Here is a 20,700-nt window from a genome sequence, read left to right on the forward strand (position 1 = left end):
TCTTTTTGCTCCCTATGAGGATGAGGTCACTTTCACCATGTGAAAGGCCTAGTGGTACGGCCTGTCTACCCTTATTTGGATTACCGTAATGACGACAATATCAACTGCACGCACAGCGTCGCTGCTTTCAGGAGCCATTGGAAGTTTTAAGGTTGCTCGAACCATTGAATACTTATGGTAAGCGAAAGGGCGTATGCTCCGTGGAAAACTCCATATCCCACAATTCATAGCACACTTCTATCGAGTGTAACAATGGCGGCTGCCACCTTGTTTTTATATTCCTCTTATTCGTGTTTCTAGGTCACAAAATAAACTTTTAAGATATTTTCAGGCGAGAATGTAGATGTGTAAACTTCAAATATCTGCTCATTTTATCAAGACATCCCATATTAGCAACAGTTCTCTTACATGTTGCTGCTAGCTGGCTACCTAGCTACCTAGCTAGCTAGCGTTGCTTTGCTCAAAAGCACCCGGGCTTGGCTTACAGTGAGGCGGCTCACACTCGTTTCAGCCCCCGATCGCTCACAAAGAGTCTGTGTCTCAGCTGAACTTGTTTTTCGTTTATATGGGCCGATGATTCAATTATTAATTTTAGTAATGGTATAAACAGTGAAAGGTGGTTGTCCAGATGCTGGTCGATGTGGAAAAATAACTGAGTTGTTTGGTGGTGGCGGCTAACACGGAGCTCCAACAAAGGGTAGCTAGCCACCGGTGTATGACAGAAAGGACATGCGGGAAAAAGACACATACGAGGCAGCGAGGCAGCCGCTGATCGACTGGTGGTGGCTAACGCGGAGCTCAAACAGATGGCAGCCATGGATCAGGGAAATTGAAGGCAGGAGAAGCAGACCCAAGGCGGCTGCCGGTCAGAGCGTCAGGTTAACTGAATTTCAGGTAAGAAGTTATGAACTGCACTCTATTTGGGTCAGATATAAACCCAGTTTAGGTGTAGTTTATTTTCGTTGTGCTGACTTTTTACAATCAGTTACAATAACTTAAAATAACTGTGTGCGTGCTGAGTTACTGATGTTGAACTTTATTTTATTCATAAGGGTTAGTTGTAGAGTTGCCAACTGTTCCGTACAAACGGAATTGTCCGGCATTCAGAGAAAATATTACCTATTGAGCTGAAAAGGAACACAGTTTGTCCCCTACTTCAGGTAGAACGAAGAAGACACAAACAGCTGGTAACTGTGCAGGGGTGGATCTAGCAAAGCTTTTGCCAGGGGCCAGGTAGGGCATTAACAGGGAAAGGGGGGCACAAAGATATACTTTTCTTTCTTACTCTCATAAAATATTTAGCTTTTATTAAATAGTTATCTGAATCTTACAACCAAAGTTTGTATAATAAAACACAAGATTGGCTGTAGACCATTGTTAATCATTCAGAACACTGTGTAAAAAAAAAAAAAAAAAGTGAATGCAAAAGTGCATAAATGTTTATTTTACGTGTTTGATGTGTGTGGCGGGGCGTGGAGTGCAGTGCCGCTGCAGGGGAAGTGGACCCACCTGAGCGGCATCTGCAATCACGCCTCTCAGGCGTAAAGTCTGTGCTCTCTCGGCTGTTTTTTTTTGGTGTGTGTCAGGCTGTGAGTTGAAAAGCTACAGCCGGCTGTGTGGGTACACCAACCATGTGTGAAAAGTGGTCCATAACGTAATGCTTCAAAGCGTGTTCATGCAAACATTGTTGGGTCTGCCGTGGTACAATGGGACTTCTGCTCATGAACCTCTGTGCACAGCGTCTGCAAATCGGGGCTGTACGAAGTCACCTCATCTTTACACAAAACTGTAAGCTGTCATCTGTGAGGCGTGAGCGGTGTTTGGTTTTACCATAGTTCATGGCGGAGAATGGCTGCTCTGCTGAGTTTTGCTCTCTGTAGCCGTTTGAATGGCAAACTACACTGATTAGCAGCATAGGCACACTTAAAATTTCTTCTGAAATTTTCGCTTTCTAGTTCAAATTACACTTTCAGCAGCAACTAGTGAGGTAAAGCAAATGAGAAGCTGTTGTGTTTCAGTGTGACCAGTGCTGCATAAATGTTGTGTTATCTTACCAGGCATGGTCTCTTTATAAATGCCCAACAGAGCCAACAAAAGGACTTTAATTATATGCTCTGTGTTGTTTGTTAAGCTTTTTGTATGTCAGTATGTCCAGATAAACTTTGTTTCTCATGGTTTACTTCATACAAACCGTCTCCTCTCAGATCTCAGAGGACTGATGTCTCATTATGGGTCCCTGCATTAGTGTGATGGAGTGTCTGTGGCATGTTGAAATCAACTGATTGATTTTCGTTAAAAAGAAAAACTTCTGACTGACTGGTGGCTGACCTTCTCTGTTCCTCACAGAATTGCCATTTGTGGATGTGGTCCACTGATCCACATCCAGTCACACATACAGAAGAGGGGGACATTCAATTAAAAACATTAAATACAGATCAAAAGCATAAATGTACTTTACATGAAACAAATGCTGGGTGAGCAGAAGTGGAATTTGCTGTAAGCTGAAGTCAGCGAGCAGCAACATCCTGAGAAAATCATGACTTAGCATTAATGTCCTTAGCTATAGTCAACACAGTCACACACTATGAGGCAGTCCTGTTTGAAATTTCCACCAAATCTACTTTTGTGTTTGTAGTGCTGTGTTTCCTCAGTGGATGCAGATGGTCAAAGTCTGTGTTTTCAAATATGTAGAGTGTCATTTCTCTACATAACACAGAAATAAGAATTTACAAATGAAACAATTATTCAGAAACAAAATGTGCAAAACCCCAAAATAAACGAATCTTCAGTTTAGAGCAAAGGAATCATCTATTAATGTTGTGGAGTTGTTAAACACACACAAACTGCTCCAAGATGAATAACTCGGTGTGGAGATCAGGGAAATATTTTACTGCTACTATTCATAACCATCATCATTACCATTACATTAATTATCATTTCATCAAAGCATTTATTCAATAGATTACACATGTTCTTAGTTAAGATTATTACACCTATCACAGAGAGCTTCTGTCTGGTAAAAGGTTAGAAGCATCAACGGGCGGGGTGAGGCTGAGTGCGTTGGAGGTCGAGACACACACACACAAACAGTAGTTAGACTCATATTTAGGTAAGAGTTCAAATAATAGTTTGCAAAAGCTTGTGACTGCAAAATTGTGTCTGCCTAAGGGACAGTTTGTTCCAGGAGATAAGCGAGAGTTAGAAGATTAATAGGAAGCACCTGGCCTCGAGACGGAGAAGATGTCCTTTTAAATGTGTCAAAAGTCGTCAACAGAACATTTGTGGTTTTGAAACTTATGCATGTGTTGTATCTGCTTGACGCATGAGGGGGCGTCATAAAAGTAAACCCTGATGGTATAAAACAACTGCTTGTGTATCGTTGGGCGGAGATCGATGCTGTCTGTGGGCAGTGTTCATCTCCCCACGCGCGTGTTCATTAAAATCACTGTTTGACCGAAGCTCTTCTGGACCATTATTGTTTTGTGCTCACCCTCAATATTTGAACTCGTAACATTTTGGGGGCTTGTCCTGTGACTTGAGGAGGGAGTGAGTTCGGAGGTTTGGACAGAGAAATCCGGGGTCCAGAGGGCAGTCAGATGCGCAGACACGATCCGGTGATCGAACTGAGTGGACAAAGGCCGGCCTATTTAAAAGGTGAGGCACATACCTGTTGAATTATTTCCAAAGTGTGCCAAATTGGACATTGAAAATTAAAGTCTACTCACTAAATCACTGGTGAAAGTCTGTTTTGATTTTGGTGAAATTTTCATGAGGTTTGAAAGTTGAAATAATGATAATGGGAGTTTGTAAGTGACAGTGCTGAGTAAAGAGAAAGCAGTTGGACTGCTAAGAGAGTTTAAAGCAGTTGGACTGCTAAGTGAATTCGGTATAATAGGTAATTGGTTATTTTGTGGGTTAAAGTCCCCATTGGTCATAAGGTTGGACCTGCGTCAGTCATACATTTTTTCTGAGGTGTTGATTGTTGTTTCAAAGTATTATAAATTTTTCTATAACGGCAGCGGGGTTACTAAGAAGCACATAGCCCGGAGTTTACGCTCCCTCCTTGTCGTGGACGCGCGACATTGACCTCTCGGTGAAGAGGGTTAGTTCAGTGTGGCTTAACTGTGGGGTACAGGGCATCCTGGAATAAGCTAGGAGTTAGTCTCCTCACCGTTTGGAACGGTGGTCTGCGCTTTTTTGGCCAGCAGAAGTCGGACTTCGGGCGTGAAACCTTAACTTAAAACTTCGGGGAAAGCCTTGGCTGTGAAATGCCAAAAATAGAGCTTGAGGCAAAGTTTGGGTTGGTTGACGCTTTTAAATTCAGTTAGGGCACTAGAAATCGGGCCACCGTCCGGGACGGATACTGGTTAAATTGATCGCAAAAACACTCAGGAAGTTTATCGGTTGGACCGTTACTTTAAATTTGTCGAAATTGTGTAGGTGTTAAAAGGCCTGACCATCTCTGCAGTTGTAATTATAAGACGTCTTTGTAATATAAAATAAGAGATCTTTGTGTGAAAGGTGTCTGTGATCCAGCGCTGAGGCTATTTTTAGACTGCGTGTGTGTGTGAAAATGTAAATGAGGAAGCAGTGAAAGGCTGAGAGCATTATCGGTTGTGTAAATGCTGTCGTAAATATTGCTACATGCCTGTAATTAAGACGCTGATTTTGCTGATTAAAATATTACAAATAAAGTTTTGATTGATTACGGTGAATGTTTGATGTTTGGCTGGGTTTTGATATAGAAGAGACAAATTGTGCATGATTTAGACCGGCATTTCAGTCGGCAGGGTGAGATTGAGTGGAGGAGTTGAGTGATGAATACGGGGCTGAATTATTTCATTTTTGTGGTGTGAAGCAGCATTTTGTAAGATTTTAAGTGGTTTTTGTTTCAGTTTCATCACATATAAGCAGTTGTGTTTGACGAACTTATTTACTATTTGATTTTATCATTATATAGGGTGTGATCAAGTATGAATTTCAGCACTGGATGTGGTGTAGGAATTTCATTTTTATTTAGATAAAAGGCATGCTTATTTCGGGGTCTTGCCGAATTGAAATTTCACCTATAGGGGATGTTCTTTATATGAATTACATTTGTCACGGTGATTATAAATGAATGATTAGATACAGTGAAATTTCTTAAGGGTGTTTGTGTGTGTTTTTATGGATAATTGCTACTGGTTTTATTCATATTGAGGAGCGGATGATTGCGACTGAGTGTGTGCATAGATAACGTGAAGACGGCTTTGCAGCTGCTGGGTGTGAGTAGCTGTGTGTGTGATAGGAAGCAGTGTGGGTGACAGGAAATCTGCATGCCCATAAAAGGCAACTGCCTGACTGTGTGAAGTGTGCACCCAGAGAGAGAGAGAGTAAAATCTAGGCAGATGAAGCCAATGGATGTTTTAAGAAAAGAAATACTAATTGAATGTTTTAGTGTGTTAATACAGGTGGATTTCTCTCAACCTGGAAACTCGAGTACAGCGGCAAAAGGATAAATTAACAGAATTGGGATGACAAACAGGCCAGGCTTTGGCTTAAAATTTTACAGCTTGACCTCTCACTTTGTCCCCACCCTGAGAAGAAGCTTAAAGGACAATTAATCTCCTGATGAAGACCGACAGAACATCGTGGACTTGAAGAGTTAACCGCAGGCAAAAGACAGTGCAACTGACCAATAACACTGAAGGGTCAAGCAGCAGCATGTATGAACACCACTGATGGAACTTTGAATCACAAGCTGGAAACCAGCCATGCTGGGAGTTGACCTACAAGAAAATACCGAAAAGATCAACGGAGAAGAAACAGAGACAGCTGAGTTTGGACTGTATTTGCTGGAGATTTCAAGGCCACACAGGACACTGTGAGAAGAGAGGGACAGGGACCAGTCAGAGGTCAAGCCCGGACGAGTTCGAGTGCAAACGTACAGGATATAATTGGATTGAAATTGAAGGCTGAACTTATGATGGTTTATAGATGTCCACCACGTCACAACAAAGAGGTAAAATAAAGAGAGCAACTAACTAACAATTACATTAATGAATAGAAAAACACATATACAAGTTGTTACATGTGAAACTATTTTTGGAAAGAATCAGAAGTGAGACAGCTTGAATCCACAGCTCAGTGCAAAGATGCATGAATTAAACCTGATTATAAAAATACATATGCAATGAAGACACGCTTACACTTACATACATGACATATATTGGGATTTCTGACCGGAGAGAGAGAGAAACTGGACGGTTAGGCACTGATGATAGTAATGAAAATGTCTGTAACAAAAAAAAGGGGGAGAGAAGGCTGACACAGGGCCGGTGTTTCTCCCCTCTTTGAATAACACAGCCAACACAACATCATTTTCCTGTTCGCCTGTTGTTGTTTTGTTTTTGTTTTTTCTCTTTATGCTTGATTACAGGCTGCTTTGCCGGCCCTGGAAGCTGAGGCTGACCTGGACTCCTGCTCTCCCCTCTACCATCTTCGATGTGACCCTGACCAAACGCTGTAGCAGCTGGACCCACTACAACAGCCTGAGAATGTCAACAGTGCTGCAGGAAAGCGATCTCAGGCAGCAGAGACGGAGAGCGCTAAACCTAAGGCCCGTTTCACTACACGGAGGAAAATTCTCAGACAGCTTCAGCTGACAGAGCTGTGACGAGACGCCCATTAAGCCCGAATGAAAAGTGAGGCCGAGCAAAAGAAGGCTGACCTTAATAACTCTGCATTAACACTGTGCAGGACAGTGATGGACCAACACGGATGATCGGGCAGTAAAAGGGCGTGCCAGAGACAGGAGGAGCAACTGAGGTCAGGAGGCACCTCAGAACGGACAAAACACGGAAGAAGATGCAGGTTTCACCTGCAGTGAGCATGGACACTGGAGAAAAGGACTGCCCCAACTGGGGCCAGAACCAGGACGGACTGAACTTTGAACAGCAACAATGGTCACAAACAGACTGAAAAGGAGGAGGGCAGGACCCCAGGGCACGCTTCAGGCCGTGGTTTACCCAAGACACCAGAACAGGAAAGTGATGAACACACACACACACACACACACCTAAATACACTGACCCAGAATGAAGAGAAACACACACACATGTGCACTCGTTGATTGAGTGAGAAATCACACACAAACCCAAACCGAAACGCTGATTCACTGAGAATTGATCCAAATACAAATACACATGCACATGCTCGTGCAATGAAGAGTGATGCACATGCTCGTGCAATGAAGAGTGATGCACATGCTCGTGCAATGAAGAGTGATGCACATGCTCGTGCAATGAAGAGTGATGCACATGCTCGTGCAATGAAGAGTGATGCACATGCTCGTGCAATGAAGAGTGATGCACATGCTCGTGCAATGAAGAGTGATGCACACGCTCGTGCAATGAAGAGTGATGCACACGCACACACATGCTGATGCAATGAAGAATGCTTTGCTAACAAATGCTTATGCTGATATGCAAAATGCTGCACACGAACATCCAAGTAGATAATTTTTATAAAAAGCTATTGATTACTTAGAATGTGTTTTATGTCACCCAGAGGGCATTTATGTAGATTTAAGGGACAAGATCTAAAACAGTTTGGTTATGAAAACAATGTCTGCGCGTGATGTCTGTGTACGGCTGCTCAAGGCCTCGACTGAATTGTTTACTGTGCTTCACACAGCCTGATAAGGAGCAGTGGTACAGAGTGAAAATGAGGAATTAATAGTCAAAGTTTTATTTCGGAGCACCGCATTTTCTGTGATTGAGATTTAATTCAAGGAGGAACAAAAGTTGCTATAGCACCTGAGGTTCTTATTCCCACACAATATTGTCCCGGGAGGAAGCAAAACTTTCCTGTGAATATCTGGTTGATTTTTGGGTTTTGCTTAGCACTAGGTTGATTTTATCAGTGAGGTTTGGATTGTTTTCTTTCTCTAAGAGAGAGAGAGATGGTTTTATGTTTGGATATGTCTGCAACGGGCCCTAGTAGGTGTTATGTTATTAGTATTTTATTGGGTACGTTTGTTTTTGCTTTTGTTACAGTGCACGGAAATAAGAAAGTCTGAGTGGTGTGATTCACCGGTGGTCATATTTTGTGAGTTTATGATTTAACAGTCAGCTCTTTAAACCAGGCCTGGAAGATTGAAATTTAAAGTGCTATGAAATATTCTTACTGAAAACAGTTGCAAAGTGTGCTTCTCCATGATTATAATGGGCCCTGGAGAGATTCACTTATATGGGACATTGATCACATGAGATGGTCCTGAGTCTAAAAGGATTGCAGCGAGTCAATCCAGTCCAAAAAACAAGGAATTGTTTTCCTTTAAAATGATGACATCATCTTGCTGGTGATGGATGCTTGAATAGGTCGCGCGTGAGACTCCATTATCAGCAATATCTGGTATGAATGTGTGTGGATGTATGCATGTAACTGGGCTGTGATGGACTGACGACTAAAAGTTTTAACTGACTTGATACGGAGACAAAAATGGTACCGACTTTAGGATTAGTAAATGTCCACAAACAATTCACCCAGCCTGTAAAAGAAGGGTGGATGTTTTGTCTGGCTTTGTTTTGTTTTTGCAGGAGCAGAAGGATGACAGAGACTAAAGGGGGAGAATGTAGCTTCACATGAGAGTGTGAACTGCAGACTGAACCCTTTGGTTGCTAATTTTGAGTTACTAATGTTTGCATTAAGAAAATTGTGTTTTATTAGCTGTGTTTTAATTAATGTATCACATTATATTGTGGGGAAGTGTCAAATGTTACAGTGGAGAAAATATGTTACTATTAACCATATCAGGCCACTGTAAAAAGTCAATTAAATTTTATAGAGGAAAAAGCCAAAACTTTAACAATATCTATGAATAATAGGGAAATGGTAGGCTTGTCACATTCAAAATAGAGATATGTAAAAACAAATACTGGTCCACGTGATTTAGGTTCTCCATTGAAATAGTCAATAATTTAGAAAAGTAGAATAGAACCGACGGGGACATGTGATAGGATGTGGTACTGCAAGAGAACAAGAGCAAAGTAAAGAAAGGAAAACCTATTGTGTTTAGTTTTGATAAATTCAAATTAAAATGTACCATTATACTCAGAGGATCAATATGAAATCAAATATATGCAAATGAAACACATGACTGATAACTGTTCTGTCCTGAGCTTTTTTCCTATAGCACCCACTTGACCACACCAACAGTTTTTCGATACCAAAGGAAGGTAATTGCGAATAATCGAGGGAGGAATATCATCAAAAGTGGGAAAGGTAAGCCCCGATGGGGGTGATAACACCATTAATTTTACTTATGGTCAAATTCTTAAAATTGGACACCGAACATAAAAATTAAATCCAATATTTAGAGACAGAGTGGAGCTCTAGATAAACATACTGCTTATCTAGATCGGAGAGTTTGAATCTATAATACTGTGAGATAACATGCAGTAGAATGTTGACCATGTTGAGTATGTTTATTGTAATGTGCAGAGATTGGCTAATCTGACCAGGAAATGCAATGAGCAGGAATGTCAGAACAGGTAGCGTTAAAGTCACCTTTGACAGTCCAGACTGGGATGGCGTTGGACATCCTCAGGGTGGAAAAGGGTTGGTGTGACCAAGGTGTGGTTTGGCTTGTTGTATGTATATTTCAAAATGATACAGCTCTGGAGGGACCAGTTACTTCACATAATCATCATCATCGTCTCCTTCCTCCTTCTCCTTGGTCCTTCTACCCTGCGCTTGCAAACGCTCAGCTTTACAGAGGGTAGTCTTCACGTAAACCGGCCCTCTCCTCAGTTCTCCTGGGCCTCGCTGTTGGACGCTTGGCTTTACAGAGGGCAGAGTTCGTGTAAACCGCCCTCCTTGAGGGCCTCAGACTCTCCCTGCCGCCTTCCTACCTCCTTCTGCTCCATTCTCCTGCTCCTCGCAGGCAAGCGCTTAGCCGGGTGGGCCCCAAGTTACGCGTAAACCGGCCTTCGCGAGGAATGGGGGTGCTCTCTACTCCGTGGGTACACTGTGACCCCTTAGTAATGGCGATGGGGTATTTCGCAACCCCGATGCACATTCGTAAGTTACGATGACAAACACTGGGGTCTGGAGGGACCCCGAAACGTCGGAGGAAACAACTCTCAACTTCACATCATCATCATCGACGATCTGACTGGATGGCTGTTCGACACAGAAACGTCCTGAAAGTCCATCTGTTACAATCCGGTCAGTGCCAGCGTAGCACCATCTGCTGTTTCGCAACAGAAACAACTTTTCTGTGTTTTGTTAGATTCATAAAGCTAAGCAAAAAAATTGGCAAATTCCGGTTTTAAACATAAAGCACCTTAAAAAAAGTCCCACAAAGTTGATGTTTAAATTCTCTCTTAGGGTGTAAAAATCTGCTAGTTTTAGAGCTACAGATTACTTGTTGAGCCCTCTATTGTTAAAAATAGATCCTGTAGCTTTTTTGGAGAATCTGTGGATTTAAAAATATGTTAAAATTAGTCCATGTTTTCATATTGAGAAAAAATGTAATGCTAGACCTGCCCCCATCCTGCAACAGCAGCAGTTGAGGCAACATATTTACCCATCAGTCATGTCTAGGTAGCTCTGGCTCACGTTACTGCAGCCTTCTAATCAAAATGCATTTGCAATCTCTATTTTAAATTTTATTTTCTTGTTCTCACTGCCTTGAGCCTCTTCTGTTTAAGCACATTTTGCATGTAATGAAATGTGCTCTATAAATAAAATTGGCATTGACATAAATTTCGATGCCTATCAAAATGATATCCTCAGCAGTTAAAGGTATGAGTGGTGGTAATTTTTGTTGCTTTTGCTTTCACTATATAATGAATAAACCCATATAAGGAAAAGTCATGAAATATGATGATCATGGGATTTTAATTTAACAGTTTTTACAATTCCAGAGGAGTCAAAATGACCCTTTGGACATGATGAGTGTGACGTTCTGCAAAGAGAAGGAAATCCTCTGGGAAGTTTAAGTCTCTGAATCTAAACGTGCGTGTTATGTCTGTGTTTGGGTTTGGAGTTATTCTGATGTGGTTTGTCTTACTCACACAATCCCTGGAAAATCTTTGCAGGAAGTGTACAAAATGCACTGATGTGTCACTTTTTTCCATTAAACTGGAATTTGGCCTTTAATGCAGCGAAGCCGGTCAGCTGGATGATAATAATAAACCTCGGCATCATAAACTTCTCCATATTTTACTGTGGCATGAAAGGATAAAATTGATAAGAGCTCCGTCTCACTGGTTTATTGCGAAAGCTGGTTTAAGATAAGTGAGCACAGCTCGTGCAGCGACCTGTTTCCAGATGTCCCTGGTTATGTTGATCGCTTTATTGTTGGACCGTTTCCATCTATTCCATGTGTTCCTTTGTATACGTCACCACAATAGTTGTAATTGTTTTGTTTTCAGGCCCTGGAGGATACGGGACCCAGGAAGCTTCGGAGCCAAACAACAGCGAGCTGGAGATCAAGATGGAGGTGGCCAGGCAGAGTCTCCGGAGGGCAGAGGTAACCTTTGAACTTCTAGATCAGCGATTTCTCCATCTTCTGAATCAGTTTCTCCTTATTTAAAGTTGCCCCAGTGCGCCACCTGCTGGTTTGAAAGGTGAAGTGACAGATTTAAAGGATTAATGTTCTGTTAGAAGAGAGCAGAGGTGTTTAAAACACATTAAGTATTTATTTTATTTTCATACTAATCTCATTGTGTTTTCTTTATTCTTTGGGGGGTGGGGGGCTTGTCAGTGGGTTGTGAAAGTCTGGTGGTCTTTAACTCACCTTTATTTTTTATTTTTTTTGCTGCTAGACGGTGAAAGCGAAAGCCGAGGCCCGGCTGGACCTGCTAAGGGAGGCTGGAGTCCCGGTTGAAACGTGGCTGAAGAGTGTGATGAACCAGGTGATGGAGGAGCTGGAGAACGAGCGCTGGAACAACCTCAGTACCCACGATCCTTCACTCTCCGTAAGACGAAAACTCCAATTCCACAGTGCTGTAGTTTTGAAGTATATGCGCTGTAGATTTGTGCCCTAAACGCAGATGTCGGTCTAACATCCGTAGGTAACAGCAGATTTGGAGCGAGACAATGAAGAGGAGATGGAGGACAGCGGTGAAGTGTTGGATGACAGCAGCTCCAGCCCCTCCAGCACCTTGAAAAACTATCCACTCACCTGCAAAGTGCTCTACTCCTACAAGGTAACGACACACGCTTAAGCAGGGTCGTAGCCGATGAGTCGGTCAGTGCCCAGAGAAATGGTGACATCTACAAAGCCTCATGTGTTTGCAGCGAGTCGAGTCTGAGTTTAGTCTCCTAAACAATCGGTGTCGCTGCTCTGGAAAAAAACACTGTTTGATTGCTGTTGCAGCATCTCTGCGCTTTCTGTATTCACAACTCTTTAAAATACGTGCAGAGGCCGGCCTTGCCTCGAGCTCGAGGCACGGGGAGTGCGTGTTGGGAGTTACAGAAGCAGTCATTATTAGAAAATGCAGGAAGCTGGTGGAGCTGGATATTGATGGATGAAGATTCAGGAGCCACAAAAAATGTGTTTTTAGAAGAACAGTGACTTGCAGAGTTACACTTTCTGTCCTCCGTAAACCTCATTTTCATGCAGAATACATAAAACAGCTGGAAGTGAAAGGAAAAGTATTTTTAAGATTCTGTAGGTTTAACCATATTTTCTGGTAATTATATGATTAATATTTAAATCTTTTTAAGTGTCTTGTCATGTTCTCCTGTGCCTCTGTGGTTCTCTCCAGGTTCCTCCTTCATTAAAAGACAAACTTGTTAGATTAAAGCTTCTGTTACTGACGCAGACAGCTGGAGACTCATTCCTGTTATATTTTCTGAAAGTGTGGTTGAAGTCTGCCGTCTGTGTGGTGCATTATAATGTGGATGCTCTCTGTGTTAGCCTACAAAGCTGGCTGGGATTTCCTCCATCCCTGCTGGATGGATGTCGTCATAAAATCTATTAAGATGTAAATACGGTTAACCTCTCCACACATGATTTAAATATTTGGATTGGACGTGGATCTTTAACATGTCACCAATTATAATTCTGACTTTGAAGTAAAGCCACTTTTTGTTTTGGCTGTTTTTAATCAGTTCCAGTCGTGTTTAACCCCCATTTAGATTTACTTTCCCAAACTTTGTGGCACTAATGATTCTGTGTCCAGGTTTAAAACACCTGCTCTCTGAATTTGTACAGAAATTCTAGTGTAAGTCTGAGTTTTGTGCTGCTTTGGAGTATTAGTTGTTTTATATTACCTGAGTCCTGAGTAAAGTGTGGTATAAATGCAGGCATGGTCTCAGTGTTTTCTTCAGTGTTCTGGCTGATGTTATTGAAGCCACAGTGAGCATTTTTGTCCGTTCACCAGTGTGGCGGTATTTGAAAAATATACATCACGGGTGAAATGAAGATGGTTAAACTGTTACATCGCAGCTTTAATTTGAATTAACGTGTTTGTCTGTCTGCAGGCTTCTCAGCCAGACGAGCTGACCATCGAGGAGCAGGAAATCTTGGAGGTCATCGATGATGGCGACATGGAGGACTGGGTCAAGGTACAAAAATAACACAAACACAATTATGTAGCAGAAGCACTCTCATGTTTGAGGGTTGGTTGTTTTGTGTATTAGTTCACTCTCTGGCTCTTAGACTGTTTGACAAACATTTAGTTTCAGTTTTTATAAGACCTCGCACCGGTACAGACTATCTACTGGACGTTTTAGTGTTTCTCTGGGATCAGTTGGACTGATGTGGCTTCAGGAATTAGAATAATTCAACTAAAATGCGTGCGGTGCATTGAGGCAGGTCAGGTTGGCCTGGGTGGTAGAAGCTCTGCTGAACATAAAGACAAATCAAAAAATGTACAAATACACAGTTCTCTGCTTCTTTTTTTGGCCCCGCAGCCGTAAAGGGCTGATGGGAGATTCTCGTCACCCAGCCGGGCAGGCAGGTGGGCGGGCATGGCACCCAAGTTTGTGAATGCAATAATTCATGAATGAGGCAGTTTTTAAATTCATACCTTAAGTGCAGCTACTGAAAATCTGGGCCAAATCCTGATTGATGGTGATCCAATCCTGCCTCAGCAGCGCTCCGGTTTGATCACAGTTTGTCAGCTTCTGCTTTTTAACAGCGGTTCGTGGACTCTTGATCAGTTTTAGATCTGCGGAGTGACCTGGTCATGGATATAAAATGTTAATTTGATGATCTCCCAGCTACTTAGTTATCATTTTCACTTTGTTTGTCACAGACTGTTACAAAGTTGCTCCTGGACCTTTGGGAGAAAATTTGAGAAGTCTTTGAGGACATTTTTCGGGTGGTCAGTGGTTTATACTTAAATGTAGAAATGTCAGCTGTGGATGCTCCCATCATTGTGTGAAGTCATTCTTTTATAAACGCCTCTGCAGAGCTGCTGGTGTGTAGTCATTGTGTACTTTGTGTGTGGTTGTTTTCCAATCATTTCCCTGAAGGAACATTGTGCATTGTTGCTGTTTTACTTTTGTTTATTGTGTAAGTCTGGCTTTCCTGTGAGCCATTGTGCAAATGTTCCACGTGTTGAGCCAATATTTTATGTATATTTACTTAGGTGATTATCTTCTCATATACAGATATAGTGTTTTAATGGGGTATTTATTTTAATGAATATAATCATACATAAAAATGTGAGCAATATCATTTATATAGATCTGTTTTAGTGCTGTGATTCCCCACAGCATGCCCCAACAGAGATCCCAATACCTCTGAGTGTTTTCAATCTGAATGAAAATAAGTAAGCAGCGGAAGGGGAGGCCACCGGTGTTCATGAAATCAAGCTTCATGAATTCAGCAGAGGCTTGTTTAGGATTTTAGATTTCTCGTTAATTCAGGAAGAGAGAACAAAAGCTCTCCTATTATTCTCTTTGTGGCTGTTATTAAATTCTGGCGACGATGCAGTGATATTGTTACAGCCCTACTCTTTACATCTGACTTTATTTTTTCTCATTAGGAGTTTTCCTGTTGAAACATTTTTGGCTGTTGTCATCGTCTGTGTGCATTGTCTGTGTTTCCAGGCCAGAAACCGTAGCGGACAGGTGGGCTACGTCCCGGAGAAATACCTGCAGCTGCCCTCCTCCAACAGCCTGCTGAGCATGCTGCAGTCGCTGGCCGCGCTGGACGCCCGATCCCATTCCTCCAGCAACTCCACCGAACCTGAAACCGAACTCCCAACCGGCTCCGTCAACGGAGACTCCAGTGGTGAGATCCGCCTCCACCAGATAATATCGGAGTTTTGATTTCCTGCTTTGTTTAATACCCTCGTTGCCACTGTCTGTGTTGCAGTTTCATTCGCAAAGGCTTCGTACGACTACGCGGGACAAACGGAAGATGAGCTGTCGTTCCCAGAAGGCGCCATCATCCGCATCCTGAGCAGAGAGACCCACGAGGACGATGGCTTCTGGGAGGGCGAGTTTAACGGCGTTGTTGGTGTGTTCCCCGCAGTTCTTGTGGAGGATCTCACCGTGACCAGCGAGAATGGAGATGGGCAAAGAGACGGCAGCGCACAGGTAGGCTCACGCTGACTTAGCCGCTAAATTTCATGTTCTATACAATTAAAGTTCTTCTGGTTGAACGCACACACACTGTGTCCCCCCCTGGATCAGCTGCCTCTACATCAGCGCAGTACGAATCTACTGTAGCAACTTATTTATGACACTAAGTACTGTGTTGTTAAATAATTTATTTCTTTTTATTTTATATAAAATATTAAAGTTTGCACACCTGTCCACTGTTTGTGTTGAAGGCTTCCCCGTCCACACTCTCTCAGTGCGAGCGCTCCCCTCGTGGTCCCTTCCAGCCGGGACCTCTCCACAGCAGCCCCCTTCAGACCCCCACCGTGTCCTCTCCAGTGTCGAGTCCCTGCAGCGCCACAGCCTCTCCCATTGGCCGACCACCCTCCTATCACAACGGACACCACAGACCGCCGCCGGCTCCACACAAAAGCCCCTTTCACAGTGAGAATCTCTGGTTTGTCTGTGAGTGGTTATCTGTAACAAAAAAGGCTGGTGTGAATAATAATCTGCCTCCTCTGCCCTCTTCAGGTCCAGCACAAAGCTCCCCCCAACCCCCCAAATACCCGGAGAGCGGCGGTGGCACCATCCGACCCGTGAGTAAAACCTTCTGTGGTGACGTAAATGACAGCAGACCTTTTTTATCTTCATTTTAACTGAGCCGGTGGATTTTTACAGGTACGTGCCGAAGCAGCATCCTCGCGGGCAGGTGAAGCGGCGAGAGGAGGTTGAGATCACACTGGTGTGAAGGCGGCACCCCCTCGAGCAGGGACTCGTAAAAATACTCCCAAAGGAAACCCAAGGAAACTTAAAAACTCCTGAAGACGCCTGCAGACGGAAGAAGCCCCCCCACTCGGAGAAGGAACACCGCTGCGCCTTTTTCTTTTAACTTCCCGTTCAGTGTTCTCGTTTCTCAACACTACCTTACCCAGAGTTTGTACAAGGCTTCATTCTCACCCCCGAACAGTTAATAAGGTGATAACGAGCAAAAGAAGTTGATAGAAAAGTTAACATCATTTTATCCGTTAATAAAAATCAGTGTGTTTGGACTCGCTGGCTGATATTTTAGGGAGTCGAGCTCATTCGTTCCCTTGCAGAGAGCTCAGTGTGGTATCATTCATCAGTTCGAGCAGCCAGTTTGGTTCTAAAGAACATGCAGCTGACTGAATGAGGCGTTTCATGATATTTAACCCACCGACAGCATAAAACAGAGTGGTTAGCTGATGAGCAGACCCTGGATTTTCTGTTGTTTGAGACTCGGTCATAGCAGCATTTCATGTTAAAGTAAAACATGTTAGACTGGACTGACCTTGACCTTTGAGAGGTCAAACTGAAGGAAGCGTTTGTGTTTTACCTTCATTTTTCTGTTTATGAACAAAGACACGAGTCTGCAGAACATATCGTCGATCAGGTCTCTGTTCCCTAGATTTAGACACATTTCACACCCCTTCAGTGAGTCTTGATAATTTCAGCTGTGTTCTGAAATGAGAAACTGAACCCTTGAACACATCAGGGAACTGTTCAGAGGTCCCAGAGACCTCTATAGGACCAGAAGTCTTTTACAGACGCAGGGGTCGCCCCCTGGTGGCCTGTAAATAGAGTACAGTTTTTTTTTGTTGCTTCACTTTTCCAACCTGGCAGCTGTGTCAATGTTCTGATGTCTGTGGTCCTTTTTGGCAGTGACGTCATTCCCGAGTTTGTGCACTCCAGCAGGAAAGTCAGAAAAGCAAAGTAAGATGGGATTTATTTTAGCTGCAGCACGTTCATTGATAGAATGTGGTAAGTGCTTAGCGTGTGGCTTATATCATGAGTCACAAATACAGGTGAGTGACAGAGCAGATTATGTTTATGTTCTCTGTCACCATCTTGGATTGTTGAGGCTGCTCTGACTTTCCAAGAAGGAAATACTAGTTGAGGGGGAGTTCCAGATGAAAATTACTACTGGGAGCTCAGGAATTCCGACTTCCGACTCAATCTGGAATGCACCGTAAGCCAAGGGCCAACAAGACAACAGCAGATATTTTGACGTCGCCCCCTGGTGACAGGGCAAGGTTACAGCACCATTGTACAACCACACCGCTGCCTTCAGTGACCTTGCTTTTTAGGTGTAACCACTTTTCTGTATCTCTGTTGACACTTAATCGCAAAAAAAAATGTTGTTTGAAGTCAAAATACAAAGAAATTGTGAGCAGTAATCGGCAAAAATAGTCTGATAATCGCTAATTACATCATCAGCAAACCATAAATCAATTTTCTGTTTTCACCTGAGCGATCTTTAGGCTGCCCGTGCTCCACACGGGTATTGCACATGTTTTCACTTCTTTTTTGGCTTCATTAGTCGATGATGTTTAAGATAAACTGCCTCCTGGCTCCGGTTTCACATTAAACTCTCTGCAAGAAAACAGATAAGTTCTTCCTTCAGCTCGTCGGAAAACATCACTTCTAACTGATCGTGTTATGGATGCCTTAGCTGCAGAATTTCTCCTCGTTTATGGATTGAAGAAAGAATTTTTTATGTTATAGTTATGATTTCGCCCCCGTTGTGTCTCACGTCGTAGCTCTTTGTTACCACCATCAGATTCACGTCTATGCAACAGAGCTGCACTTGTGAGCAAACCAAAAGTCTCGAAAAGAGGCTGGTCCTCTCCGCCGACACACGTGACCGCTCGCGGTTACACAAACAAGGGAAAAGTGGCAATTTTTACCTGTGATTGTTTTGGATCCCTTATCTTTTTTTCCCCTTCTAATGTTTAGGAAAAGTTTAAAGTGGGAAACATAGCACGTAAACACACAGTCTAACTCTTTTGTTTTTATGTTGCATAATACAGAAAAAAACTGTTTTTACGACACTAATGATGCCAGTAACAGTCGCTGTTGGGGAGGACCGTTTACACTGAGCATGTGCAGTTTAAAGATGCCTTTTATTTTTAAGGAGGAAACCATCCTGAGCTGCTAGCTGTCCAGTTTAAAATCTATAGTGAAGCACTTTCTGATGTCTTCTTATTCCTTTTCAGTATTGTGGATGTTTTGATCAATATTTCCTGTTTGATGTTTGTTTACCAGCCGTATTGGTATCAATACTTCCTGTTATTTAGCCGTAAATAGCCATTGTAGTGTCTTTGATTGAGATATGACTTATCGATCGTATTGATAGTTTACGGAGAGCTTAGAGATGGATATCTGTGCAAGTAATGGCACAGCTTTTTTCCCCTTTTTTGTTTTTAGAATTAGGATTTTAAGAAAACAAAAACAATTAAACTGTAGCTGAATCTGATCAGAGGAAAAGAGGTATCCGTCAGCCGTGACGCTGCGTTCTCGTTGATCTCCTTGAGATCTGAATGACATCAAACTTATTTTTGAAGTTTGCATTTACCCTGTTGTATTAAAAGAATACCTAAAGTTTCTTTTCCATTAGAGAATTTTTTGTTAACCTGTTTACTGGTCTTGATTATGCATCAAGTCAGAATCTGAAATTCATTTTTTTAAAAAAGGACGTAAAAACTCCCACGTTTTACAGCGTCGGCTATGCGGAGGCTGCCAGGCGTCGTATTTACACACCCATGGATGTTTAACTGTATTTATTGTGTACAAATAAATGTGAAATAAAGATAGCTTAAATGGAACAAGACTCTGTTTTAACTCTTAATTCCTGCATCCACCTGTTTAAAATATATTATTTTAAAATAATGTGTTACATGACTACACAGAAGGATGTTTCTAGTAGTTTGCTGTAGTATATAGCAAATATAAAAAATATAAATAATTCTTAATTTTAAAATAAACATTAATCTGATTATTAAAAAAATTATTAGACAAAAAGTACATGGAAAAAAGAACTCGGTGAAATGGAAAAAATAAAGTTCAATATCTTGAAAATCAAATAGAATACAAGCTTTGTTTTCTTCTTTGTTTTCTGTATTTATCTGTTTGTATAAGACAAACAGTTTATCATAAGTAACTGAAAGTCTTTCGGCTCTTCGAAGAAAAACTGATGGGATCCAACAAATAAACATAACTAAAAACTGCAGCCTCAAAAGTAAAACTCATTTGTTGCTGATAACGAACGCAAATCCAAAGTGTTGTTGTTCCCACCCCAGAGCAGCAGGTGGCAGCAGCACGATACAAAGGAACTGTACTGTACTGGGATTTCTGTTCGTTTTTTTTTTTTTTTTTTTTCCAAAAGAAGAAGCCGTTTTTAACGTAAACTGTTGATTAAAGAGTTTTTTGTTGCAGTTTGACCTTCAGCTGAACTTAATGTTGGATTTCTATTGATTTTAGAGAAGCTATTCGCTGAGAGGTTGTCATAATTCATGCATGAAAGGGTTAAAACTTATCCTTTGTTTCATTTTTTAGTGAAACTCTGGTAGAGTAGCTTTGAAACTGATAATTAAGCATATACTAAAAAATAAAAGCCTTTTCTTACAGTATATTTGTGTGTATTTTATTTTGAAATATTTCTAATTACCACACTTAAAAGTGAACAGCCTGTAATGCTATCATGACTCATCACTCATCACTCACTTTTTCTCTCCGTTTTGGCCTTCCGTCCACACTGAGACAGCGTTTTCGGTCAAGGAAAGCGCAGCGTTTTGAAAACGCTCTCCAAAGCGTATACATTTGACGCAGTTTTCGCGTAGCATTGTGGAAAGCGAACTGGAGCCTTTTTCAAAAACAATGATACATTGTAGACTACGTCCACACATACACGGGTATTTCTGAAAACTGAGATTTTTGGTTTTTTTAAATCCCATCCACACCTCAACACCAAAAACGAAGGAAAATGCTGCCAGGAGCATGCCAAAGCAACAGGTGGCGATATATTCCTAACCGTGTAGAAATGTTGGCCAATCAGATGTCTAGACGCCTGGGCGGGAAAGAGTAAACAAAGATGGCGGCGCAAAGAAGCAGAACTGAGTACTATGTGTGGAGGGACCGTAACTGTCTGTGTATGTAAGCATTTAAACACTACAGAGAAGAAAATTAACAGTATTTTGTCAAAGTCCGCCATTGTAGAAATTAATTTCACCAAAACAATAACTTGGCGCACAGTGTGACGTCAAAAAAGGCGCACACCTTTGACCCTGCGTTTTCTCCGTTTTCCTTGTCCATAGTAAACGCAAAAACGGAGTTCTTGAAAATCTCCACCCAGGCAGG

At 42.1% G+C, this 20,700-nt stretch overlaps 1 protein-coding gene across 5 annotated transcripts; it reads left to right on the plus strand.

Annotated features, from left to right (window-relative positions):
* Positions 1-507: 507 nt before the first annotated feature.
* On the plus strand, positions 508-19,234 carry LOC146386039 (F-BAR and double SH3 domains protein 2-like). 5 transcript variants are annotated; one of them, XM_084932062.1, is made up of 11 exons: positions 4,597-6,001; positions 6,419-9,264; positions 11,421-11,518; positions 11,814-11,966; positions 12,063-12,197; positions 13,477-13,560; positions 15,052-15,235; positions 15,320-15,543; positions 15,780-15,990; positions 16,078-16,142; positions 16,225-19,234. In XM_084932062.1, exons 3-11 carry the CDS (start codon positions 11,483-11,485, stop codon positions 16,276-16,278), a joined length of 1,146 nt encoding a protein of 381 aa, XP_084788188.1. In that variant the 5' UTR covers positions 4,597-6,001; positions 6,419-9,264; positions 11,421-11,482; the 3' UTR covers positions 16,279-19,234. The 5 variants fall into 5 exon arrangements, with proteins under 5 accessions (XP_084788185.1, XP_084788189.1, XP_084788184.1 ...); XM_084932059.1 differs by lacking the exon at positions 4,597-6,001 and adding an exon at positions 508-894 and having other exon boundaries at positions 6,419-11,518; XM_084932063.1 differs by lacking the exons at positions 4,597-6,001; positions 6,419-9,264 and adding an exon at positions 508-894.
* Positions 19,235-20,700: the final 1,466 nt, after the last annotated feature.

The sequence above is a fragment of the Perissodus microlepis genome, chromosome 6, assembly GCF_051167445.1.
Source record: "Perissodus microlepis isolate ML-2025 ecotype Zambia chromosome 6, ASM5116744v1, whole genome shotgun sequence".
NCBI classification, from domain to species: Eukaryota; Metazoa; Chordata; class Actinopteri; order Cichliformes; family Cichlidae; genus Perissodus; species Perissodus microlepis.